Below are 25729 nucleotides of genomic sequence, written 5' to 3'. Positions count from 1 at the left end.
AGTCACCCATGGTGTAATCTGTATCAGTACTTCATTGTTTTTATGACTGAATAATATTTCACTGGGTGGATACATCTTATTTATCCATCCACCAGCAGATGGACAGTTGGGTTGTTTCCACTTTTTAGTTGGTATGATAACTCCACTGTGAGCATTCATGTGTTAGTCTTATAGGGACACATGCTTCTATTCTCTTGGGTAGATTTCTAGGAGTGGAATAGCTGGGTCAGATGATAAATTTATGTTTGACATTTTAAGACACTTTCAAAGTGGAAGAGTTTTGAGGAGCAGAGCAATCGGGTAGCTCAGTGTGTCAGAAAGATGACTCTGAGAAAGGATCTGGAGGAAGACATCCCTAGATCTGGGGAGACATTTAATCAGGAGAGGCTGAGCGATGTGAAGGTGGGGTTGGAGCCAGGAATGAACTTAAGAAAAGCTGCTCAGCATAGCCCAGCAGAGGATGTGCTTTCTCGGTTATGGTTAACTGACCAACGGTTGAAGGGTGTCACCTTACCCATGACCCTCGTAGGGGATCTTGTCTCCACCTCCTGAGGTCACTTTAAGAGTGAAAGGTGATCAGTAACATCTGCTTAATCACGTGTAGTCTCATGATGCCCTCTGCGTCCACCAGGGTCTCCGGTGGTAAGTGACAGAGACCTTATCTAGGAAAGGAATTTCTGGAGGAGTGTTGGGGAGCTCACAGATGTGTGGGAAGAGTGAGGAACCAGCCTCAGAAAATGTCAGAAACTTGGGGCTGCTTGGGCTCTGGGGGCTCTGCCCACCCACTGAGCTTCTCAGTCCTTGATCCAGGTTGGAGTTTTAGCTCAGAGACTCTGATTGACGCAGCCTGGGAAACACTGTTGCCTCTTGGCTGGGAGGGCTTGTGGGTCAGTCCCACCAGCACAGTGCATGACGATGGGAGTGGAGTGGCGCAGGGGACATGACTCCTTTGTTGTTGTTGTTGCTGTTCTGTCGGCACATGGGATCATAGTTCCCTGATCAGGGCTCAAACCTGCACTCCTTGCATTGAAAGCTCCGAGTCTTAACCACTGGACTACCAGGGAAGTCCCCTGGACATGTCTCCTTAAGGAATATAGGATGCTCTTACCAGAAGAAGAGGGAAAGCATACTGGATTTTCAAGCCAAAAATGTCCACTGCCAGATAAAGAAACTGAGGCTTGGAGAGGTTAAGAATATTCACCTAAGGCCACAGAGCTGGGAAGTGGCCAAGAAGAAACCCAGCCTGTCTGGATCCAAAGTCGGTGTTTTGTCTGTGACTTCATCTGTACAGAGTGGGTCTCCTGGGAACCCCCCTCCACTCCGAGCGGGTGAGGCTGGGATGCTCACTGCCTCCGGAATGGGTCAGATTCCATCATCTTTCTGGGGCTGCCTCCAGGGCTTTGTTGCCCTCTTATCTTTGGTCTTATCCCCTATGCCCTGGGCAATAAGCTCAGCTGGCCCCTTGTCGCCCCCAGAGGGGCCAGGGTGTATGAGGTTAAATGGGAGCCCTGGGCGGCAGCATGTCCAGACCCTCAACTCAGAGCTGATTCTAACTCGTGGCTCTTTTTTTCTTTTTGTTCTCAGATCGGGAGGACCAGTCCATTCTCTGCACGTAAGTGGAGCTGCTTTTTCGTCTGCTTTTCTGAGCTAAGATCCAACCTATTAAAGAAAAAGGTCCATGAGAACAGGGCTCTTTGATTTGTTTGATATTCCATGCACCACCCTATCCCCAGCACAGCACAGATGGTCATGAAACATTTGTTGTACAAACGCTCTGATGCTGAGGCCAGCACCCCTAAACTGCAGGTGATACCTGGTGCCATTTTGTTCTGCGCTGCCCCCCTCTTTAAAACTAGCATTTATTGAGCGTTCACTGTGTGCCAGGCCCTGAACTAAATAATCTGCAGACAGAATTGCATGTAATTCTGTAATAGCTCTATGAAAATAGAAGGCATATCCATTAGTGAGGAAGTCTTGGCTTGTGTTAAACTGTTACCCTAAAATTTCACAAGTAGCCACATTGTGCCATATTTGGTGGTCGGTATCATAATTTCTTTGAAGACCTGGATACATAGTCAGAAGATATTCAGTTTAGAGTCACTCGGAGGATTTTCAGTATTCAGGAAAATCTCTCCTGGGGTGGGCAGAATACAGGTGTTCCTCAGAGATAGCATGGACTTAGTCCAGACTGTTGCAATAAAGCAAATATCAGAGTAAGGCAAGTCATGCAAATTTTTTGGTTTCTCAGTACATATCAAAGTTATGTTGACACTATACTGTAGTCTACTAAGTGTGCAACAGTGTTATATCTAAGAACAACAATGTATACACCTTGATTTAAAAACACCCATCGCTTGGAATATTACTCATCTGTAAAAAGGAAAGCATTTGAGTCAGTTCTAATGAGGTGGATGAACCTAGAGCCCATTATACAGAGTAGTGTAAGTAACAGAAAGAAAGTAAGAAAGGGAAAGTCAAATATCATATATGAATGCATATATATGGAATCTAGAAAGACCGTACTGATGATCCTACTTGCAGGTCAGCAAAGGAGACACTGACATTTTGGGCACAGTGAGGGAAGGAGAGGATGGAACCATACGAGAGAATAGCACTGAAACATATACATTACTGTATGTAAAACAGGTAGCCAGCACTGAAACATATATATCACCATATGTAAAATAGGTAGCCAGCATTGAAACATATGCATCACCATATGTAAAATAGATAGCCAGCATTGAAACATATACATCACCATATGTAAAATAGGTAACATTGAAACGTATACATCACCATATGTAAAATAGGTAGCCAGCACTGAAACATATACATCACCATATGTAAAATAGACAGCCAGCATTGAAACATATACATCACCATATGTAAAATAGATAGCCAGCATTGAAACATATACATCACCATATGTAAAATAGACAGCCAGCATTGAAACATATGCATTACCATCTGTAAAATAGGTAGCCAGTAGGGGTTTGCTGTATACTGCAGGCAGCACAAAGCCAGTGCCCTGTGACAACCTAGAGAGGTGGGATGGGCAGGGAGGTTAGAAAGGGTTCAAGAGAGAAGGGACATATGTATACCTAATGCTGATTCATGTTGATGTATGGCAAAAACCATCACAATATTGTAAAGTAACTGTCCCCTAATTTAAAAAAAATACCCAGTGCTAAAAAAATCTTAGCTATCATCTGAGCCTTCAGGGAGTTGTAATCTTTTTGCAATAGATGCGATGAAAGACCGCTGATCACAGATCACTATGACAAATAGAAAAGGAAGCAGTTTGAAATATTATAGGAATTACCAAAAGGTGGCACAAAGGTATGGAGTGACCAAACACTGTTGGAGAAATGCTTGATGCAGGGTTGCCACAAATCTTTAATTTGTGAAAAACATGATATCTGTGAACTGCAATAAAGCCATGTGTACCTGTAGTGGCCCTGCAAAGATTGCCACCTCCTAGTCACCAGAGCTTGTGAGGGTGTCAGGTGACGAGGCAGAGGGGAATGGAGGCTGCCATGGCATTGAGGTTGCTAATCAGCTGGCCTTCCAATAGGAGGGAGTCTATACCATCCAGGCAAGTCCAGTGTAATCGCAGGGTCCTTACAAGAGGAAGAGGGAGAAATCTGGGGAGTCAGAGGGAGATGCAATGTGAGAAGAACTTCACCCACCATTGGTGGCGTTGAAGATGGAGGAAGCCAAAGATAAAAACAGCTTCTAGACGCTGCAAAAGGCAAGGAAACAGACTCTCCCCTGGTGTTCCTGGAAAGAAACACAACCCTGCTGACATCTTGGTATTAGCTCAGTACAATCCATGTCAGACTTCTGCCCTCCAGAACTGCAGGATAATCAGTTTGTGTTGTTTTCAGCCACTGTTTGTGTAGTTTGTTAAAGCAGCAATGGGAAACAAATACATCCTCCTTCCTTCGTCCCCCTACACTCACTCCTGTCCTCACTCACTGTTCAACAGATTGAATGAGCCAGTTCCACTGGTGATACTTGGCATATAGGAAATAATCCAAAGTAAACATGACCCCTCTCTCAAGAGGGAAGACAGCCACTAGAACAACAATTACTTTCTTCCCTTTGGTACTGCTTGAATTTGCTGTTTGATTCTGTGAAGGAATTACCTTTTCAGAAACTTAAAAAAAGATTATTGTTGTTCAGTCCCTAAGTTGTGCCCAGGTCTTTGCGGCCCCATGGACGGCAGCACTCCAGGCTTCCCTGTCCTTCACTATCTCCCAGAGTTTGTTCAAACTCATGTTCATTGAGTTGGTGATGCTATCCAACCATCTCAACCTCTTTCACCCTCTTCTCCTTTTGTCTTCAATCTTTCCCAGCAAATCACTCAAGTAAATGCGTAATTACAAACTAAAAATGACAAAGAATGAGACATGTTTGGAACTAGGAGAATGTGTAAATCAGAGAGATTCTAACTGGGAGAATGGAAAGAGCTTCTTGGAAGAAGTGCTATTTCAGCGGAGACAATGAAGAAAAGAGGGGAAGAGTTTACTCCCTATGCAAAGGCCCTGGGGTCAGATAGAGTGTGTTTTATTTGAAAAACGGAGACATCAATTTGGCCAGAGTATGTCTCCCAGCAGAAGCCCTCTGTCTGAGAAGAGCCACTATGGGACGTCTAGGACTGTGGTTGCAAACCCAAGGGCCAATCAAAGCCAACCAAGTACTGTTAATGTGTGAGAAGGCCTGGGTGTAAGACAGTAGGGGATGGTGGGGAGTGTGGTGACCTGGAGAAAATGACCCATCTGAGGGGTGGGGCGAGTTGCTATCCCTCTTCTGTCCATTGTTTCCAGGGGAGAACACAGGTCCAGTGTTGCCAGACTCTTCTACATTGCAACAGAAGCTGCAAATTTAGGTTTTTATGTGAAACATTCAGTGTTTAAATATTTGCACTTAATTTACATGAACATACATACACAGAGCATCAGCCAAATAAAATCCATTGGTGGGCTGGCTTTGCCAGTGGGGCTACCTGTTTACAACCTCTATCCCAGAACTGTGGGCCTGGAAAGTTTCTCATAGATGACTGAGCCCTCAGTTCCTACCATACACACACACTGGTCAGTTATAAGAATTGCAAGAAATTTTCATATAGCATCAAAATCTGGAATAATTCATATTATTTAATATGAAAGTAGATTCAAGTTGACCTCAGTAATAATAATTATTGTTGTTCAGTCGCCCAGTTATGTCTGACTCCTTGTGACCCTGTGGACTGCAGCACACCAGGCTTCCCTGTCCATCACCAACTCCCGAAGCTTGCTCAAACTCACATCAGTGTTGCCATCCAACCATCTCATCCTCTGTCGTCCCCTTCTCCTGCCTTCAATCTTTCCCAGCATCAAGGTCTTATCCAGTGAGTTGGCTCTTCCCATCAGGTAGTCAAAGTATTGGATCTTCAGCTTCAGCATCAATCCTTCCAATGAATATTCAGGGTTGATTTCCTTTAGGATTGACTGGTTGGATAACCCTGCTGTCCGAGGGACTCTCCAGAGTCTTCTCCAACAGCACAGTTCAAAAGCATAAATTCTTTGGCGCTCAGCCTTCTTTATGGTCCAACTCTTATACCCATACATGACTACTGGAAAAACCACAGCTTTGACTAGACCGATCTTTGTTGCAAAGTGATGTCTCTGCTTTTTAATATACTGTCTAGGTTTGTCATAGCTTTTCTTCCAAGGAGCAAGCATCTTTTAATTTCATGGCTGCAGTCACCATCCACAGTGATTGTGGAGCCCAAGAAAATAAAGTCTGTCACTGTTTACATTTTTCCCCCATCTATTTGCCATGAAGTAATGGAACTCGATGCCATAACCTTAGTTTTCTCAATGCTGAGCTTTAAGCCAGCTTTTCTACTCTCGTTTTTCACTTTCCTCAAGAGGCTCTGTAGTTCCTCTTTGCTTTCTGCCACTAGGGTGGTGTCATCTGCATATCTGAGGTTATTGATATTTCTCCCAGCAGTCTTTATTCCAGTTTGTGATTCTTCCAGCCCAGCATTTCTCATTATGTACTCTGCATATTAGTTAAGTAAGCAGGGTGACAATATACAGCTTTGACTTACTCTTTTCCCAATTTTGAACCAGTCCATTGTTCCATGTCCAGTTCTAACTGTTGCTTCTTGACCTGCATACAGGTTTCTCAGGAGGCACGTAAGGAGGTCTGGTATTCCCATCTCTTTGAGAATTTTCTGCAGTTTGTTGTGATCCACATGGTCAAAGATTTTAGCATAGTCAATGAAACAGAAGTAGATGTTTTTCTGGAATTCTCTTACTTTTTTATGATCCAGTGGATATTGGCAATTTGATCTCTGGTTCCTCTGCCTTTTCTAAATCCAGCTTGTACATCTGGAAGTTTTTGGTTCACATACCGTTGAAGCCTAGCTTGAAGGATTTTGAGCATTACATTGCTAGCATGTGAAATGAGCACAATTGTGCGGTAGTTTGAGCATTCTTTGGCATTGCCTTTCTTTGGGATTGGAATGAAAACTGACCTTTTCCAGTCCTGTGGCCACTGCTGAGTTTTCCAAATTTGCTGCCATGTTGAGTGCAGCACTTTAACAGTATCATCTTTTAGGATTTGAAATAGCTCAGCTGGAATTTCATCACCTCCACTAGCTTTGTTCATAGTAATGCTTCCTAAAGCCCACTTGACTTCACATTCCAGGATGTCTGGCTCTAGGTGAATGATCACACCATTGTGGTTGTCCAAATCGTTAAGACCTTTTTTTGTATAGTTCTTCTGTGTATTCTTGCCACCTCTTCTTAATATGTTCTGCTTCTGTTAAGTCCATACCATTTCTGTCCTTTATTGTGCCCATATTTGCTTGAAATACTCCCTTGGTCTCTAATTTTTTGAAGAGATATTTAGTCTTTCCCATTCTATTGTTTCCCTCTATTTCTTTGCATTGTTCACTTAACAAAGGCTTTCTTATCTCTCCTTGCTGTTCTTTGGAGCTCTGCCTTCAGTTGTGTACATTTTCCCCTTTGTCTTTCCCCTTTCTCTTCTCTTACTTTCTCAGGTATTTGTAAGGCCTCTTCAGATAACCATTTTGCCTTCTTGTATTTCTTTTTCTTGGGGATGGCTTTGGTCATCTCCTCCTATACAATGATATGAACCTCCATCCATAGTTCTTCAGGCACTCTGTCAGATCTAACCCTTGAATCTGTTTGTTACCTCCACTGTATAATCATAAAGTGAAAATGTTACTTGCTCAGTCATGTCTGACTCTTTGCAACCCACTGGAACTGTAGCCCACCAGGGTCCTCTGTCCATGGGATTTTCCAGGCAAGAATACTACAGTGGGTTGCCATTTCCTTCTCCAGGGGATTTTCTTGACCCACAGATTGAACCTGGGTCTCCCACATTGCAGATAAATTCTTTACCATCTAATCCACCAGAGAAGCTGGTATAGTCATAAGGGATTTGATTTAGGTCATACCTGAATGATCTAGTGTTTTTTCCCTACGTTCTTCCATTTAAGCCTGAATTTTGCAACAAGGAGCTCATGATCTGAGCTACAATCAGCTCCAGGGCTTGTTTTTGCTGATTGTATAGAGCTTCTCCATCTTTGGCTGCAAAGAATGTAACCAATCTAATTTCAGTATTGATCATTTGGTGATGTCCATGTGTAGAGTCATCTCTTGTGTTATCGGAAGAGGATGTTCGCTATGACCAGTGTGTTCTCTTGGCAAAACCCTGATGGCCTCTGCCTTGCTTCATTTTGTACTCCAAGGCCAAATTTGCCTGTCACTCCAGGTATCTCTTGACTTCCTATTTTTGCATTCCAGTCCCCTGTAATGAAAAGGACATCTTTTCTTTTTTTTTTTTTTTGGTGTTAGTTTTAGAAGATCTTGTAGGGTTTCATGAAACTATTCAACTTAAGCTTCTTTGGCATTACTGGTTGGGGCATAGACTTGGATTACTGTGATATTGAATGATTTGCTTTGGAAACGAACCAAGATCATTTATTGTTCTTGATATTGGATCCAAGTACTGAATTTCAGACTCTTTTGTTGACCATGAAGTCTACTCCATTTCTTCTAAGGAATTCTTGCCCACAGTAGTAGATATAATGGTCATCTGAATCAAATTTGCCCATTTCCGTCCATTTTAGTTCACTGATTCGTAAAATGTCAATGTTCAGTCTTGTCATCTCCCACCTGACCACATCCAATTTACTTAACCTTCCAGGTTCCTTGTGGCATCAGACTTTACTTTCACCACCAGGCACATCCACAACTGAACAGTGTTTCTGCTTTGGCCCAGCCTCTTAATTCTTTCTGGAGCTATTTCTCCATTCTTCCTCAGTAACATATTGGCCACCTACCAACCTGGGGGGGCTCATCTTCCAGTGACATATCTTTTTTGCCTTTTCATACTGTCCATGGGAGTAGTTAAATGACTTGCCCATAATCACATAGGGCAGAGCAGGGATTTGAACTCAGGAAGTCTGGCCCTGGAGCCCATTGTGTTGCTCTGCTGATTGATGCTGCAGGGGAAAGAGGCACTGCTTTTGCCTGGGGAGCTTGAGGCAGTACTCAAAATAAAGGCAGTGACTACCTGAGCTTTGCAGGATGTATAGGAGTTGGACAGCGCAAACCCCAGAGGACTTTGCTGGTTACAGCGGTGGGAGCTGCATGAGGACTAGGGGCTGACGGATTCAGAGACAGTTTAGCCTCGCTACCAAGGGCAGACCACAGCTGACGTGACTCAGAAATGGTGTTTCACTGTGGCAGCTAGGACCAGCTACCTGGTTTGTTACATTTTGCAAAATGAGAAAGCTAAGGCCCTTGTTCAAAAATTATTAAGCAATTCAAGATCACAACATCAGAGCATTAAATCAAGCACAGGACCCTCCTTAGGGTAGTCCCCATGGAACTGGACAGGTCACACACCCATGAATCCCACCCAGCTGGGGGCTGAGGGATTAAGCAGCCATTGGGTAGCCTCCTTCCAACTGCTGAGCCTGGACTGATTAAAAGGACTTGGCCGTAAGGTAATTAAAAGGCCAGGAGGCCATATATGGTCATGAGGCCGAGTCTTCCTCAATGATGAGGGAGCTGGACACAAAGTCCCCTAAGAAACAGGACTGAGAGACTTCCCTAGTGGTCCAGTGGTTGAGAATCTGTCTGCCAAGGCAGGGGACACGGGTTTAATCCCTGGTCTGGGAAGATCCCACATGCCTCAGGGCAGTTAAGCCCATGCACCACAGCAACTGAAGCTTGCCTGCAGCGATGAAGACCCAGTGCAGCCTAAAATTAAAAATAAAAAAAAAAGTAGGACTGAAGTTTAGGGTGCACTGACCGAGAAGGCATCTTTATTCTTAGAGTCTGGGGTCAGAAAAGCAGAGATATTGATGTTTCTGAAGCACCCTGAGTACATTAATCTTCAGACGCCCATGAGCCTGGAACTTGGGTTGTTTACTTTGGCAGAACCTCCCAGGACAATTTATTTTTATCAATAAAACTCGGAGACTGATGAGCCAAGCAGCCACGTGGGGAGAAGCAGGTTCCCAGAGTCTGTGTCTCACTTCCTCGCCCTTGCGAGGTGAAAGAGCAGGAAATCATGGCGGGAAAAGGAGGGGCTGTAGTGATCCAGGGTCAGTGTGTGCACAGCTGTCCTGACTCTTGTCTTGGATATGAATGGACTCAGGACCAGCTACATAGGTGGTTTCCCACACTCAGATTTTCTCTCCTTCTTCTTGCTCTGATCAGAACCTAGCCCCCTCAGTTTGGGGTGATGTCTATCAAGGGTTCTGACATTATCCTTGTAGAAGTAATTCATGCTGCTGCTGCTAAGTCGCTTCAGTCGTGTCCAACTCTGTGCGACCCCATAGACAGCAGCCCACCAGGCTCCCCTGTCCCTGGGATTCTCCAGGCAAGAGCACTGGAGTGGGCTGCCGTTTCCTTCTCCAATGTATGAAAGTGAAAAGTGAAAGTGAAGTTGCTCAGTCGTGTCTGACTCCTAGCAACCCCATGGACTGCAGCCCACCAGGCTCCTCCGTCCATGGGATTTTCCAGGCAAGAGTACTGGAGTGGGAAAGTGTAAATGACTGAGTGGCTTAGTTCATTGGTACCTGCTCAGATTTTCAAGAAGAGCCTATAAGGCAAGTGAAGTCTCCCAGAATATATGGAATAACTCCCTGATGGCTCAGGGCTTCGCCCAGTATTCCTGCATCCCATCCCCTTTTCTCACTTTTAAAAATAAAAGGGTAGGGGGAAGAACATGGGCTCCGGCATCAACTTGGCCCGAATACAAATCTTACTCCTTTATTCCTGATCCGTGTGATAACAGAAATTGTGACCTAGAACACTTCAACTTCTCTGAGCCTCATTTCCCCCAGATGGGTGATGGCAATAATCAATGACTCCTTCACTGGGTTGTTGGATTAAATAAAAAGATTTCTGAGCCCAGTAGCCTAGAGTAGGTCTTCAACAAATAGCAATTCCTATTCCCTATTCCTTTCCTCTGACCTTAGAAAGCATGTTCTTAGAGGGTTGGGTCTGTGTCATGGACAGACTTGGCGAAATGTCATAGAAAGAATCCTGATTACAGTGGAACCAGAGACCTGATTTCAATGCTGAGTGTGCTCTTGCCTTGCTGTGTGACCTTGGGCAAGTTGCTTACTCACCCTGGTCCCAAGTTCCTATCCTGTAATAACATGAAAGTGATATGTCCTCCCTTCAGGACTGGGGGAGCGGACAATTAACACAGGCCTCCACTCCCCCCAAAAATCAGTTCTGTCTTTAAAATTAAAAAAAAAATTTTGGACTCAGTTTTCCTCCTCAAGAAAATGAGGATAATGCCTCCATAGCTCCCATCTTAAAAAGTGCCTCTGAGGCCACATGAAATAATGTGACCATTGGGAATAAAGACCATTAGGAATTGGATAGAGGACAGTGCTAATACTGTCATGAGACGTGGTGCAATGTTCCTTTAAGACCTTCAAGACCTGACTCTTGATTCCTGGATGGTGGCCCATGGCATTGGGTCTGACAATTCGGGGCATATGTATCTTTTCCTCCCTCCCTCCCGGCCTCCCTCCCTTCTCTCTCTCCCTTCCCTTCCCCCACCTTCTTCCTTCCCTCCCTTTGTCCCTCCCTTTCTCTTTCTCTTTCCTTCTTTTTTCCTGCCTTTCTCCTCCCCCCTCCCTTCTTTCCTTCCTTCCTTCTGTTTTGCCGTGAACAAAGTTATTAATGGGCCTTTAGCAAAGCAAGTTAATTTCTTTCATTTCCTAATTAGGTAAAAAGGACAAGCACCACACTGGCACTGGCGGCACTGGCTCAGCTTGGAGAACCTTGACCCGCCCTCAGGGTAGATGAACTCAGACTTTTAAAAAAATTAGCGCGTTTCAGAATATTCAGTGAGCTCAGCAAGTGTGAGTCTAGGCAAAGGAAGGAAAAATGAAAAACAAACAAAAAAAGAAAATCAGAGGGGAGGACAAGACAGGAGGAAAGATTTAGTTGAGGTCGTCTTTCCCTTTTACTAAGAAGGGTGGGAGTCAGAGGCAGTCCAGGATCCTTTGATGAAACAATTCCATCACCGTGACCTCAGGTGCCCAGGAGAGGTGTAGCTGGTTCAAGAAGCCGTTTCCATTTAAAAAAAATAAATAAATAAAACCACTGTTCATATTCTAAGAGTATTTTGATAAGACAAACAACACCCCGCTGATCTAAATTTATCAGCCATTTACAGTTCAGCATGACTTACTCCAACTAGGTTTATCCTTTGATATTTAGCTGAAATCATTAGCTAGCCACCTGACCCTTCGAGTGAGTTCTCTAGAGGATGAAGGGGCTTATGTGGGTCCAGTGGCTGATGGAATAACCACTTTTCTGTCCCTCTTTGTCTTCTTTCTCCTTCCCCTCCTGCTCCTTCTTTTTCTCCTTGTTCTTTTCCTCTTCCTTCTTCTTTTTTGTAAGAGGCATTTCTAAAACTTCTACCTTATGTCTTGGTACTCTGAGAGGTACTTACATCCATCCTGTAAGGCAGTCTCTGGCCCGATCTTCTCGTCTCTAACAAGAGTAATGATGTCTTTAAAGTAGACAATTTTTAATAAAGCTATTCGGTAGATACTGTAATAATGGATACGTATCATTATACAGCTGTCAAACCCGTAGAATGTGCAACAGCAAGAGTGAACCCTGATGTAAACTGTGGGCTTTGGGTGATGACCTGCCAATATGGGTCCATCGATTGTAACAAGTATACCACTCTGGTGGGGGATGTGGATGGTGGGGGAGGTTGTCAAGGGGCAGGGAGATCTAAGAACTCTGTGTACCTCTTGCTCAATTTTGCTGTGAACCTAAAACTTCTCTAAAAAATAAAGTGATTTTTTTTTTAAGTAGACAGTTCCAAATAAACCTGTTTAGACCTTGGTAGGAAATTCAGGTTTTCTTTTACTCTTTTCATCTACATCCTTTCCTGCCTCCCGTTGGGAGGAGTAGATTGAGATAAGGAGCAGGGTTTGAAGCCCAGTCCAGCTCCCTGCCAGTGGTGGACAAGTCTCCTCCCCTCTGGGAGCCTCAGTTTCCCCACCTGCAAATGACACGGAGCTGCGGAAAGATGCCCACAGAGCACCTGATAAGATAAACAACAGCCAGCTGGTTATCCCGTCAGCCGCTAGTATGTTTCTGTTCCGGTGAGTCACTGCTCTCGTGTCTTTTAGAGGCGAATCTGGAGCCGGGAAAACAGAAAACACCAAGAAAGTCATCCAGTACCTGGCCATGGTGGCCTCCTCCCACAAGGGCAAGAAGGATACAAGCATCACGGTGAGTGGCCGCTCCTGTCCTCTGGCCGCAACTTGGCAGATGGGCCTTGGGCTTAAGGGCTCACCAGGTAGAGAGAGCACCATTGGGAAGGCCAGGACTCCGCGCTATAAGGACTCAGGACTGTGTTTCCCTGTCCTTCCTGGACAGCTCACTGGAGGGATTTTTCTTCATCCTGGGTGGTCCTGTTGGATCTAGGCAATTCCTCACTTTGGCCAGGATCATCTCCTGTTTTGTGAACTGGGAGGAGGAGTTTTGATTGACATCAAAGCTTCTCGCTTGCGGCATCACTGTCATTTTGGACTGGATAATTCTCTGTGGTGGGGCTGTCTTATGCCCTGGAGGATTTTTAGCAGCACCTCTGGTCACTCCTCACTGGAGGCTGGTAGCAGCCCCTCCCCTCAGTTATGACGACCAAGACTGTCAGGTGCCCTCTGGCGGGTGCGTTCACCCCTGATTGAGAGCCACTGCCTGAACTGAATCACTGTAAATTCCCTAGTGTTGAGGCATACCTGTCATTCCTCCACGTGTGCCTCCAATGGGAACCCCAGGGGGTGGGGATATGGGTGTCACTCAGCATACGAGCTTTGGTCCAGTGCCCTTGACTGAACAGCTACTGTGTGCTAGGCACTGCTAGTATGGGGCCCATGAATGAGTCTGAGTTATTCTAAACACTGAGCTTCTGGACTCATGAGAAAGAGAGAGTGTAAATCATCAAATAAGGACACAGTCGATTAAGGAAAAGAAGAGCAGGTTTCTAGAATCATCCCTCCCTGGGTCCATCCCTCTTTTCCTCCTCGGCCTTAGCCTTGCCTCATCTATCCCAGTGGAGGCGACAAGCAATGGGGCTGCTGGAAGGACCTGCCAGCGCCTCCCTCCGAAGGTTTGGGGCTGGGGGGGTGATGGGCAAAGGAGGCCTGAAGCAGGCTCAGGGTGTCACCAGTTCCTGCCGCTCTGGATCTAGCTTCTGGGGCTCAGAGGTGACGCTGGAGAAGCCACAGAGACCAGCCTGTTTGGAGGCCCTTGGGGATCTGGGGCGAGCCCCGGTTGTAGCTTGGGGAACTTTCCTCCCTCCAACAGGTGCAGGAAGCCTGAGATCCAGCATCTACACTGCCTCTGGCGTGGTGTAAGGAGCAAAGAGCCCCAGAGTTTATGTAGCAGCCAAACACTGCCTCCCACTGCCTTTCCTTTTCCTAGAATAGTAAAAGGAAGAAATAATACTAATGACAGATCTTTATCAAGTGCCTACTATGTGCCAAACACTTTTTTTTCTCTGCGTGTGAGAAGGTATCTCAGACAGCGTCTCGTTGGATACGGTTTAAAGAGCGCGCTTTGGTCCCAGCAATTTTTAAAAACCTTTGAAAATGTCTGAATCTCTTAAGAAATCAGAAAAGAAAGCAAGCAAAGCAGAAAGGAAATTGAATCCAAGAAAAGCTGCTGCTTTCCTCAGTTGGAGGATTTTGGAAAATCCGGGCTGTCTTGGGCAGGGTGGGGATTGAAATCGTATATTCTCCAGACCCTGATGTACATGTGATGGAAATAACACTGACGTTTGTTTTATACTGTATTGTTCAACCACAGCAAGGCCCATCTTTTGCCTACGTGAGTAACTGAGAGTGTTTTCCTGGTGTGGACGGGAGGCACGGAGTGTATTTAGATATGCATGCCCCTGTTGCACCCGCTGAGCCCGGTAGCCGATGGTAGACTGGGCTAGATCCCCAAACCTACAAACGCACTGAAATACCGTCCTGCGGGTGTCCGATGCCACCCGGCGGGGTGGGGCGTGTGGGCGCATCGCCACCCGCAGGACTCCCACCGGAATCCCCAGGGTTGTCCTCTAGCCTGGAATGGATTTTCCCCAGTTCAGAACGAATGTCACCTTACCCTTCCCACCAAGGTGTCCACCACCGGGGTACCCCTGATTGGAAGGCCCTGGAGATGTCTGTCGCGTCTGGTTGAGCTTTTGAGGACCTTCTGGCCCTGAAGCTTTCCTGGCTTGATTGACAGTCAATTAATGGCACTGCTGTGGCATGCCTTTGTCTCCTCTCCCTGCATCATCCCTGAATTCCTCCCCCGAGGCCTGTTCCCTGTGCACTGGTGTGTCTTCCTCTGCATGTGTGTGCAGTGCGTGTCTGTCTTTGCATGCCGGTTGCTTGACCCAAGGCTCCAGGAACGGAAGTCTTGGGGTTCATGATGCACTAGCTTCGGTGGCATGGTAAGGCCCCAGCTATGCAACACCCAACCAGGCCCTGCTCAAACCTCTGCATATACAAACTCATCTCTTAACACAGAGCTTGGGGGGCTGGTGTACGGCTCCCAGCCTGGAAGAGACCCTCAGATCAAGAGGTCCTAGCGTGTCCTAGGGTCACCCTCAGTCCATCTTAGTCAGACGTGGGCAGCAGCAGCATGAGTGCATCAGAAGGAGAATCAGGCTGCTTTGGGATTTGCTCCTGTGTGACTTTGGCCAAATCGCTTAACTTCTCTGGGTCACTGTCTCATCATCCATAAAATGAGTGGTTTGGATCAGATCTCCTGAGAAGGATCTTTTGGCCCCACCATCTGGAACTCTCGTTCTAGAAAGGGGACTTTCTTGGGGGATACTGAGACCACAAGTTCGTGTTGACAAAAGTGACCCCTTTAGTCTTCTCCCTACTAGTCAAGCAAAGCCCTCCTTGTAAATTTCACCATTCCCAATTATGGGAATTCCAGTGTGGCTGTGATTTTCATAGAGATGACACTTCCTGTCCATCTTCTTTGGAATCTGCAAAGGAGGAGGGCTTGTGTGACTAATAAACCCAGAAATAAATAGTGGCTTCTTGTTCTGTTCCTTTAGGGACAGTCACCCACGGTGCCCCCCTGGTGCACAGTGGAGGGGAGAAAGCCATGCACTCACCTTCTCTTTCTAGAATGTTTCCCAGGTTCTTTTTAGCCTAGTCCAGCTGTCCTGGAAAAAAAAAAAAAGACAGGGGAACCAGCAGAGAAAACAGGAGAAAACCCCTAGGCCCCACACTTCCCAGCCTGGTCTGTAGGAGGAGCTGTCGGGAGAGCCGCTGGGCCAGTCTGCAGCTGCCGTGTTGCGGGGCTAGGCAAAGAGCAGCTCATTGCTTCCTGGCATGATCTACCTCGTTGGCCCTTTCCTGCCACAATTAATCACGTGACCGCGTTTGTGCACAGGAGCCCCCTCAGAGGGGGCCAGTGGGCTATGTACAGTCTCAGCTGCATTTAACCTGATGAATGGAGCTCAGGCAACCCGCTTTGAGGCTTTGTTCTGCAGTTGGTTCAAAGTATTCCTGGTGGGTTTTGTGCATTCCTTATTTGTCTTCCCTAGGAGACTTCAGAAAACTGGTCCTGAGAAAGGAAAAGTTGCAACTTTAAAAAATGCGCTCAAGCCTTCCTAAGGGTTATAGCAGTCTAGCTTGAAGAAGGCTGCTTGTCAAACATCAGCAGCAGCAGGACTGCCGTATACAGTGGGGCAGATTGTGTACTGCACAATTCCATGGATTCACTATGATGTCAATGGCATCCCAGTGTTGTCAGTGCCAGAGTTCAGCGTGTCCCATAGATGAGCAGGCCCTGTCTTCTAGGGAACAGATGTCGCGGCTGTAACAGAGCTCATCCATTTGTTTCTCTTCTGAAATCCTCGAGTAAATCTGGACATTAGCATTGGGGTCTCAGAATGGATAGGTAATAGGACAGGAGAGAACCCGTGGGTTAAGGGCAGAGTGTTTTTGACAGCCTCTGTCCAGGGCAGAACTGCCACTGCCTGCATCACTTTCTCTAATAACCACATGTGAATGAATTTTAGGGTGAGCTGGAGAAGCAGCTTCTACAAGCAAACCCCATCCTGGAGGCTTTTGGCAATGCCAAAACGGTCAAGAATGACAACTCCTCCCGATTCGTAAGTTGTGAAGCTACATGAGTTTTCTGGAGAAGGCTCGGGTCCCCCGGTGTCCCCTCCTGCCTGAGAACACAGAGTGCATGTGTGTGCCTGGGGCATCTGAGGCTTAAGGGATGGAGGTGTGCGTTGTATTTTGCTCTGTGACTCCAGTGCTGTCTTAAACTTACCACCCTGTGAGTGTTCCAGCCACTCACTCCCTCATTCATTCATTCACTATTCATGCAACAAATATTCATTGAGCACCTGCTGTATACTCGGCTCCCTGTTAGAATTCGACATTCATAATTCATTCAGTAAACATGTACTGAGCACTGAGCACCTAGTGTACAAGTGCTAGACACTTGTATACGATACTCGTTCATTTATTCAGCAAAACATGCATTGAGCACCTACTGTATACCAAGAACATGCAAGTTTCAACACATTTATTAAGCACTCGCTGTATACATCCACACAGGCATTTTTACACGCATCATTCTCTCTCTTCATTTATTTGGATCATTTTTATTAAGTACCTACTGTATACCAGACCTTGAACTGGACTCAGAATCACAGCAAACAATTCAGATGTGGTTCCAGCCTTCACAAAGGCCAATGGGCAGTGACGCAGAACTTCCCACACTGGCTTTCCCAGGCTTCATGGACCCCTCCCCTTTCTCACTTGAGACTTAACGGGGTCAGGGGAACCCTGAACTTGGGTGGTTGATGATACTTAGACAATAATCATTTTGTTGTACAGAAGAAGTGGGACCTCCATAGGAGACTCAGAAAGATAATTTCATGAAGAAATTTATAGGAAAGATTGTATCTGAATTCTATTAATGAGGGAGACTATACTGATTTGTGGGTGCCCCTCTGAATGCTCCCTGACTTCTCTCGCCCTACTTGCCTGCAGCATGGGGTTGAGGGACGAGGCTGGGGACCCCACTGAGAACTGTGTTTTCCTGTTGGCAGGGCAAGTTCATCCGCATCAACTTCGATGTCACGGGTTACATCGTGGGAGCCAACATCGAGACGTGTATCCTTTGCTGAGCCTAGGCCACCTGGGATCCCCATCCCTGGCACCACCCACCTCTTGCCAGAGCCCCAGGGGGTCTGAAAGGCACAAGAGCCACCTCTCTCTCTAGCACTTGGGTGCCATCCAGAACAACTCTTCCCTGGGGTTGTTTTTGCTTAAGAGCAAGCCTTGTAGTGTGGTGGTCCCTTGGTTTGGGGGCCTCAGGCAGCCTGTATTTGATTCTGGGTAGACCTCTCCCTAGCTGAGTGATCTTGGGCTAGTTACTCAACCGCTCTGTGCCTCATCAGTGAAATGGAGATGCTAATAATACCTGCCTCAAGTCAACTGATTCATGTAATGCTTTTAGAGGACTTCCCTGGTGCCTCAATAGTAAAGAATCCACCTGCAAGGCAGGAGACATAGGTTTGATCCCTGGGTCAGGAAGATCCCCTGGAGAAGGGAATGGAAACGCACTCCAGTCTTCTTGCCTGGAGAATCCCATGCACAGAGGAGGCTGGCAGGCTACAGTCCATGGGTTTGCCAAAGAGTTGGACAAGACTGAGCAGCTAACACACTAAAGCTGTTAGAATCATGACAGAATAAGGGCTAGTTGAGTATTGGCTACAGCTTCCTTGGTGGCTCAGATGGTAAAGAATTTTGCCTGCAATGCAAGAGACCTGGGTTTGATTTCTGTGTTAGAAAGATCCCCTGGAGAAGGAAATGACAACCCACTCATCCACAAGTACTTCACTTCATCCTTAACAAGCCAGGATTCAAGGCCAAGCCCAGACCCCTTGTCCTTCTTAGAAACAAGCAGCTCCAGCCCACAAATAGGATGTCAGTGGAAATAGAACTTTCCCAGAGGAACAGCCTGCTTCTGGCAAAGCAAACTGAAAGCTATTTCTGTAAATCTAAGGAATCAGAATTCCGCCAGCCCACCAGTGCCCACTCATGCATCCCAGTGGGGGCTCAGGGTATGGCTGGGGTCGCCTGACCATGCACCATCCGCACCTCCCCAGAGTTGGGCCAGGACTAAATGAGATACAGCAGAACACATGCTAGTCTCCAGTGGGGCATAGAGAGACCATGAAGAGCCTTGTGTAGGCTCAGAATAGGCATGGCCACCAGCTGAGTTCAGTTTTCTGAAGTTTCTGGATTCGGGGATTACAGATGAGTTTGTGGCCCTAGCCACTCCCTTCTTCCGGGGATCTTCCCAACCCAGGGATTGAACCCTGGTCTCCTGCATTGCAAGCAGATTCCTAACCATCTGAGCCACCAGGGAAGCCCACAGTTATGAGGCCTTGAGAGGAGAAATTAGTGCCCATGACCTGACATAACAGAGCAGGGAGGACACAGTCTAACCAGTGGATCTGGGAACACAGAGAAGAAATGATTATTCATTCTTCGATGGTTAGCATCTTGGCAGATCTTTAGTCAAGTAGAACCTGGTTCTTATGTGCAGGAAATCCACCTGGTATGACAGCCCAGCCCCCCGTGTGGCTCCCACCATCCCCATGCCCCCATGGTCTCCACCCCTCCCCCCACAGCAGAACGGCTTTAGATTAATCAGTGGGTGTGTTTACAATATCCTGAGGCTCGGTTGCTAGTCAGCTGAGTCAGGGTCACTCAGCCATCCAGAACTGGCACCCAGCTGTCTGAAGCCCAGACCCTTGGCTGAGGTAGTTTCGGCCACTGCAAACACTTGGCTTCGCTGCTTCCTAATTGTGTCCTCCTGGGAAATGAGCCTTCCTCGAGCTTCCCTGGGCCTCTGTTTCCCCTGTATTGAAAATGCCAACAATATTCACTCTTCATTCCTAGGATAGTTTGTGAGGTTTAAATGAGACAATGGAAAAATGGTACAGATGAACCAGGGCAGGAATAGAGATGCAGGCATAAAGAATGGACACGTGGACACAGCGGGGAAAAGAGAGGGTGGGACAAACTGGGAGATTGGGATTGATGCATACACACCACCACGTGTGAAATAGGTAGCTAATGGGAACCTGCTGGAGGGCGCAGGGAGCTCAGCTTGGTGCCCTGTGAAGAACCGAGGTGGGTGGGAGGCAGATCCAAGAGAGAACGGATATATGTATACTCATAGCTGATTCACTTTGTTGTATAGCAGAAACTACTCAATATTGTAAAGCAATTGTATTCCAAGAAAGAAAAGCAAACGAGAAAATGCATGTCAACATTTAGCACAGGGATTAACAGACCATAGAGGGTGTAATAATTTTTACTCTGTAATATCTAAAGACAGTTCACTCTACAGAAGAGAAGTTGGTGATGGTTGTTGGGGAAACGTCTCATTTCATGCCCCTCCCAGAAGTCTTCCATCCTGGAGTCTCTTGACTCCTGTCTTTTTATACTTTTTTAACCTCCTTTGTTCCCCTCACTTTTCTCTGGCACTGGGGCCAGCCAGCAGCACCTAGTGGTCTCGTTTTGAATCTATGAGCCAGAACTGGAAGGTCAGCTCATGTGAACCAATGGCTTGATCTGCCTCAGCAATCAGAGTCCTCAAAACTCTCCAGGGAGCTTCTCCCGTGTTCTGGAGATTTCCCCTAGAGCAGTTGATGTGCCAGAGCTTGGGGAGGAAGGTCAGCTCCCTGCAAGAGAAGCACATGTGGTATCCCTGGAATGAATTCTGTGTTGTTGTTGTTCAGTAGCTCAGTCATGTCCAACTCTTTGTGACCCTATAGACTGCAGCACTCCAGGCTCCCCTGTCCTTCACTATCTCCTGGAGCTTGCTCAAACTCATGTCCATTGAATTAGATGGTGGTGCCATCTAACCATCTTATCCTCTGTTGCCCCCTTCTTCTCCTGCCCTCAATCTTTCCCAATATCAGGGTCTTTTCCAATGAATCGACTCTTCACATCAGGTGGCCAAAGTATTGGAGCTCCAGCTTCAGCATCTGTCCTTCCAATGAATATTCAGGGTTGATTTCCTTTGAGATTGACTGGTTTGATCTTGCTGTCCAAAGGACTCTCAAGAATCTTCTCCAGCACGGCAGTTCTAGAATTCTTAACTCCTCCCAAACCAGATCTGCTGGAAAAGTCACGTGCGATTCGCCAAGCCAGAGACGAGAGGACCTTCCACATCTTTTACTATCTGATTGCTGGGGCCAAGGAGAAGATGCGAAGTAAGTGATGAGCAAGGATTTGTGCTGGGAGACCTCAGCCCTCCCTTCCGTCGTTTTCCAGGGTTAATTGATAGCTATTAAAACAGAGCCTGAGGTCCCGCCAGGGAAAGAGTTACACATCTCTGGGCAGCATCTCCTCATCTCTTTGGAGTGAGTGAATGTGGCTTCTGTCAGTCACCTTCATTTACTGAGCATCTACTATGTGGCATAGCAGATGTCAGTTTCAGTTAGGCATTAAATGATTAATTAATAATTAGACAGATGACATCAAGTCCAAATAGACGCAATCTGTGTCTTTTAGGAGGGGAGAAAGACAATTGCCAGGTACTTGCCTGGTGGCGCAGTGGATAAGAATCTGCCTGCCAGTGCAGGGGGCACACGTTTGCTCCCTGATCTGGGAAGATCCCATATGCCCTGGAGCAACTAAACCAGTGCTCCGCAACAAGAGAAGCCACCGCAGGGAGAAGCTGGAGCATTGCAACAAAGAGTAGCCCCCGCTCCTGCAACTAGAGAAAGCCCACACACAGCAGCCAAGACCAAGTACAGCCAAAAGTAGATTCAATAATTTTTAAAAGACAGTTGCCGTATTTGCAAGTTTATAAAACTTGCAGGTATTTAAGATGCATTCTGATTTCATAAGGAATTTTGTAGTGGCTCCAAGCACTTTTCGTTATACCTGTTTTGAAAGTAACTTTGAAGTGGCCTTTTCGTAGGGCGGGGTCAACTATATTTTTCTGTAACGAACCAGACAGTAAACCTCTTAGGCTCTGTAGGCCACATGGTTTTTGTCACAGCCACTGAGCTCTGTCTTTGTAAATGCAGAAGCAGCCATAGGCAATGCTAAACGAGTGGGCATAGCTGTATTACAGTAGAATTTTACTTACAAAAATAGGAATACACACTGTGCTATAGTTTGCTGTTCTCTGTTGTAGGAAAAACATTTTTCACATAGAAACACTATACTGTATGCCAGACTCCAGTAGGAAATTATATAATATGATCAAGGCATGCAGAAGAATTACTCTTTACTAACTTAAAAGAACATATACAATTCTGAAAAAAGGAATATACCTGTCAATATAGGTACATGGTATGCTCTACATTATAGTAATAAGTTTAAATCCTAAATTTTAGGAGAACAGTACAAGTTTCGCTTCCCATCAATTTTGTGACCTGGGGTTAGTTATTTGGCTTAGAAAATTACCAGAAGTATGCGTGGACTGGTACCTTTGCTGTGATGAGGTGTATTGCAACATTTCGCCACTAGAGGGAGCAGCATTCATGATTTGATCTTGATACTGGGGCATCCGGAGCAATTTTGGATAACAGTGGGGAGTGGAATGGATGTTACACAGTGGCAAATAGGTAAACTAGCTGTTATAGCACAGAGACTGTGGGTGGTCCAGAGAGAAATGTTTATATTTTTCTCCCATCTCTGTGCCACCAAAGTCAACAGTCTGGTTGTTTGGAAACGGGTTCAAGTTTTGTGCTCTGCCTCCAGTCTTCCAGAAATTGAGCAGGGATAAGGCTAACTAAAATTCCTAGGAACCACTTGTATACTTGATGATAGGTTTGGGAAGAGGTTAGGGGTTTAGAGAGAATTGAATATTTTTAAAGATATCCTCGGTCTGGATAATGAAATCTTGGCAAAGACTCAGATCCTTGTGACTTTAATCAAGCATTTCAATTAATCCGAAGGCTTGAGTTAACTGGCATCTTGGGTCAATTTAACCTTGACTTTATCAAGTAGCTTCCAAGTGACTTGACCCATGAAAGCCCTTCGCTTAAAAAGTAAAGCATCTTGCTGAATTCCCTCCAAAAGTATAATCAAATCCAGCCTAATTAACGATTGATCTGGAAGAGGACACTTGATATATTGGAGTTTGTCATAAATGCAAATGGTGTAAGAAAAAAAGAGAATAAATTATAAATTTGAGGGAGAAAGGGGTGAATAACAACAAAGGAATGTAGCTACAGAATACAGCTTTATAGAGAACAATATTTAATGAATGTCATAAACAGAGAGTTGGCAAATGTTTCTACTAAAGGGCCAAATAGTCCATATAGGTTTTGAGAATCACATGGTTTTTATTGCAGCTGCTCCACTCTGGCCGCCATTGTAGCATGAGAGCAGCCATAGACAACAGACAAGGCAATGGGGGTGCCTGTGTTTCAATAAAACTTTATTCATAAAGACAACCAGCAGCCCAGATATGCCTTAGCTATTATTACAGGGGCTTCCGCGTGGCACTAGTGGTCAAGAACTCGCCTGCCCGTGCAGGAAGCATAAGAGACACGGGTTCAATCCCTGGGTCAGGAAGATCCCCTGGAGCAGGAAATAGCAACCCACTCCAGTATTCTTTGGTGGAGAAGCCCATGGACAGAGAAGCTTGGAGGGCTACAGTCCATGTGGTCGCAAAGAGCTGGACATGACTGAAGTAACCTAGCATGCACTGATTGCTAGAAATAGTTTGAGAAGAGAGAGGATGTAAGAGCACTAAATCTTTTTCTATCATAGCAGGAAGTGAATGGGCAGTATCTAACCCACATCCAGAAGTAGTCATTAATATGATATAAAGTATAATATATAGTAAGCCTATTATATAGAGAAATAGTGATAACTACCAGGAAAGAAACAGTTAAGAGAGATAAAAAGCAGTTACTGTAGGTAACTACTATAGATAGGAGCTGGATAAATGATCAGACAAGTGATGGTGTTTTTATTATAGACCTTTTGATAGTAATTGATTTTTTTTCTCGTAAAGTATTTGTTAAGTTTAATGTGTTTTATAAGGATAGGACAGAATCAACTATTACACAACGTACGTAGAACAAAAATCACAGTGCTAACTAGATATCCAAAAATATATGGTAAAATCATACATGGCTAGAGAATTATTTTATTATTAGAGAAGGAAAACTGGGGTGGTTCAGGAACAAATGCTGATGAAGGCTGCAAAACAAGGGAGCCTTTCTCCTTCCTTGGGATGCTCGTGAAGTTCCTGTCAAATTCTCTTCGACCAGTGATGACTAGAAGCTGCAAGTTGCGTTTCTCAGGCTGTTAGTACCAGCTTCATATAGATCTGTAGCTCAGTCACTGATATTTAAAATCTGTGTGAAAAATAAAATAAAATCTGTGTGCATGTTTAATTTTGATAAAAGTTTAATAAGTGGATGGATAAAGATTAATCTAACTCTTCAGACAGCTTTGTTCCTAAAGGCAAGATGCCTTTGGGAGACTGAGCTAAAGATGTCCCTTCCTCTGAGTAGATGCCACCGTCCTGGCTAAGGAAGTGGGCCCAAGGCTGGATTTCAGTTGCCAGGCACCCCGGGGCAGTGCACGAGCTTCACCACTGTATGAGGCGGGTGATGGCTAGTGATCACTTCTATGCAGTGAAACAGAGGGACGCTTTGCACTGTCCAAGTCTCGGGAAAGGGAAAGAAATTCTGATGGATCAGACCCTTTGTCAGGCTCCTGTCTCCTGTTCAAAGTGGAAGTGTCTCTCCTGACCACCGCCCCATCTTCCTCTCCTTCTAGATGACTTGCTTTTGGAAGGCTTCAACAACTACACATTCCTCTCCAACGGCTTTGTGCCCATCCCGGCCGCCCAGGATGACGAGATGTTCAATGAGACCGTGGAAGCCATGGCCATCATGGGTTTCACTGAGGAGGAGCAGCTGTGTAAGTCTCTTCACCCTGCGCAGGTGCTGGCCCGGAGACCCGCTCCGGGCTCCTGCTCTGCGTACCGACCCCGAAAACGCTTCAGCAAATGTCCAGGCTCTTGTTCAACTTGTCCAGGAGAATTTGGGCAAAAAAACATGAGGTACTAAGGGAAAAAAGAAATGAACACACACACACACACACACACACACACACACACACACACACACACACACACACTGGGGCTGAGGAGCAAAGGGAGCAGCGAAGTAGTTTATTTAGGGCAGAATTGAAAGTTACACACTCAACACAGAGTGTAGGTGTCCTCGCAGGTGAGGGGTGCCCTGCAGGGGTTTTTTTGGTCCCCCTTTTATTTTTAGCCCTTTAAATAGGTGGGTCTTTTAGATTAAGGGTGGGATATTCATTGAGGGGAGGGTTGGAGTGTGGCCTGGACTGCATCCAGTAGCATCAGCCCGTGGTCTTGAGCGTTTGAAGCCCCTGTTCATGACTCTAAGAGCTGTATTCCCTTAAGTTTTCCTTTACTAGTCAGGCTCCGCACATGGAAGGTCATACAGGGTCACTGGCAACCCCTGCGCTTTCACTGCATTTGTTCCACGGTTTTCTTGGTCAGGGTTTCTTGCTCATAGTTCCAGAGTTTCTGTGCTAATGCCATTCCTCCATGAATCATGGCCTGATTAAGTGCAAAACAGGGAGGTGGCTTTGCCTTCCACCTGAGGTCTGTGTATGAGGAGACCATCCTCGGGCCCAGCCCTGCCTTTCCTGCCTCAGTACCACTGGAATACGTTAGGGACTTTTCTTTGGTCAGGACAGATTTCTGCTCTCTGAATTCCCCACTCAAAAAAAAAAAAAAAGGAAAAGAAGGAAAATTAATATTACTTTAGGTGGCTTTTTGCTGTCTTAGAAAAGTGGCTACGTTAGGCCTCTTTTGGCCATAACTGACCAAATTGGCTTAAGTAAAAAGTAAAATGATTCATTCATGTAGCTGGAAAATTCAGGGACATGGCTCATGAACAGCAAATTCTTGGGACTCTAAGAATGTCTTTGGAACTTGGTATCTCAGTAACCTTATCTTTAAGTAGGTGATAGTTTCTGGGCAACAAAATGGCTGTTGCAGCTCCAGCCCTTACATCCATTGGGTTTATGTCCAGCAGAAATGAGCAGAGTGGAGTCCTTGCCTGAGTCCCTTAATGAAGTCTCATTGCCTAGGTT

At 45.8% G+C, this 25729-nt stretch overlaps 1 protein-coding gene across 4 annotated transcripts in view; it reads left to right on the top strand.

Annotated features, from left to right (window-relative positions):
- Positions 1-25729, top strand: part of MYH11 (myosin heavy chain 11) — a 126712-nt gene that overhangs the window by 47512 nt on the left and 53471 nt on the right. For 2 of the 4 annotated variants that reach the window (XM_027961419.3, XM_042239755.1), the window contains exons 4-10: positions 1585-1612; positions 12704-12806; positions 14385-14405; positions 16609-16701; positions 17656-17719; positions 20740-20838; positions 24377-24520. In XM_027961419.3, the coding sequence (XP_027817220.1) occupies positions 1585-1612; positions 12704-12806; positions 14385-14405; positions 16609-16701; positions 17656-17719; positions 20740-20838; positions 24377-24520 (552 nt within the window). The remainder of the gene's footprint in view (positions 1-1584; positions 1613-12703; positions 12807-14384; positions 14406-16608; positions 16702-17655; positions 17720-20739; positions 20839-24376; positions 24521-25729) is intronic. The other 2 variants (XM_027961420.3, XM_042239756.1) reach the window with 1 other exon arrangement.

This window comes from Ovis aries, chromosome 24, assembly GCF_016772045.2.
Source record: "Ovis aries strain OAR_USU_Benz2616 breed Rambouillet chromosome 24, ARS-UI_Ramb_v3.0, whole genome shotgun sequence".
NCBI classification, from domain to species: Eukaryota; Metazoa; Chordata; class Mammalia; order Artiodactyla; family Bovidae; genus Ovis; species Ovis aries.
Note: the sequence above shows the minus strand (reverse complement) of the source record. Positions and strands in the feature narration are given on the sequence as shown.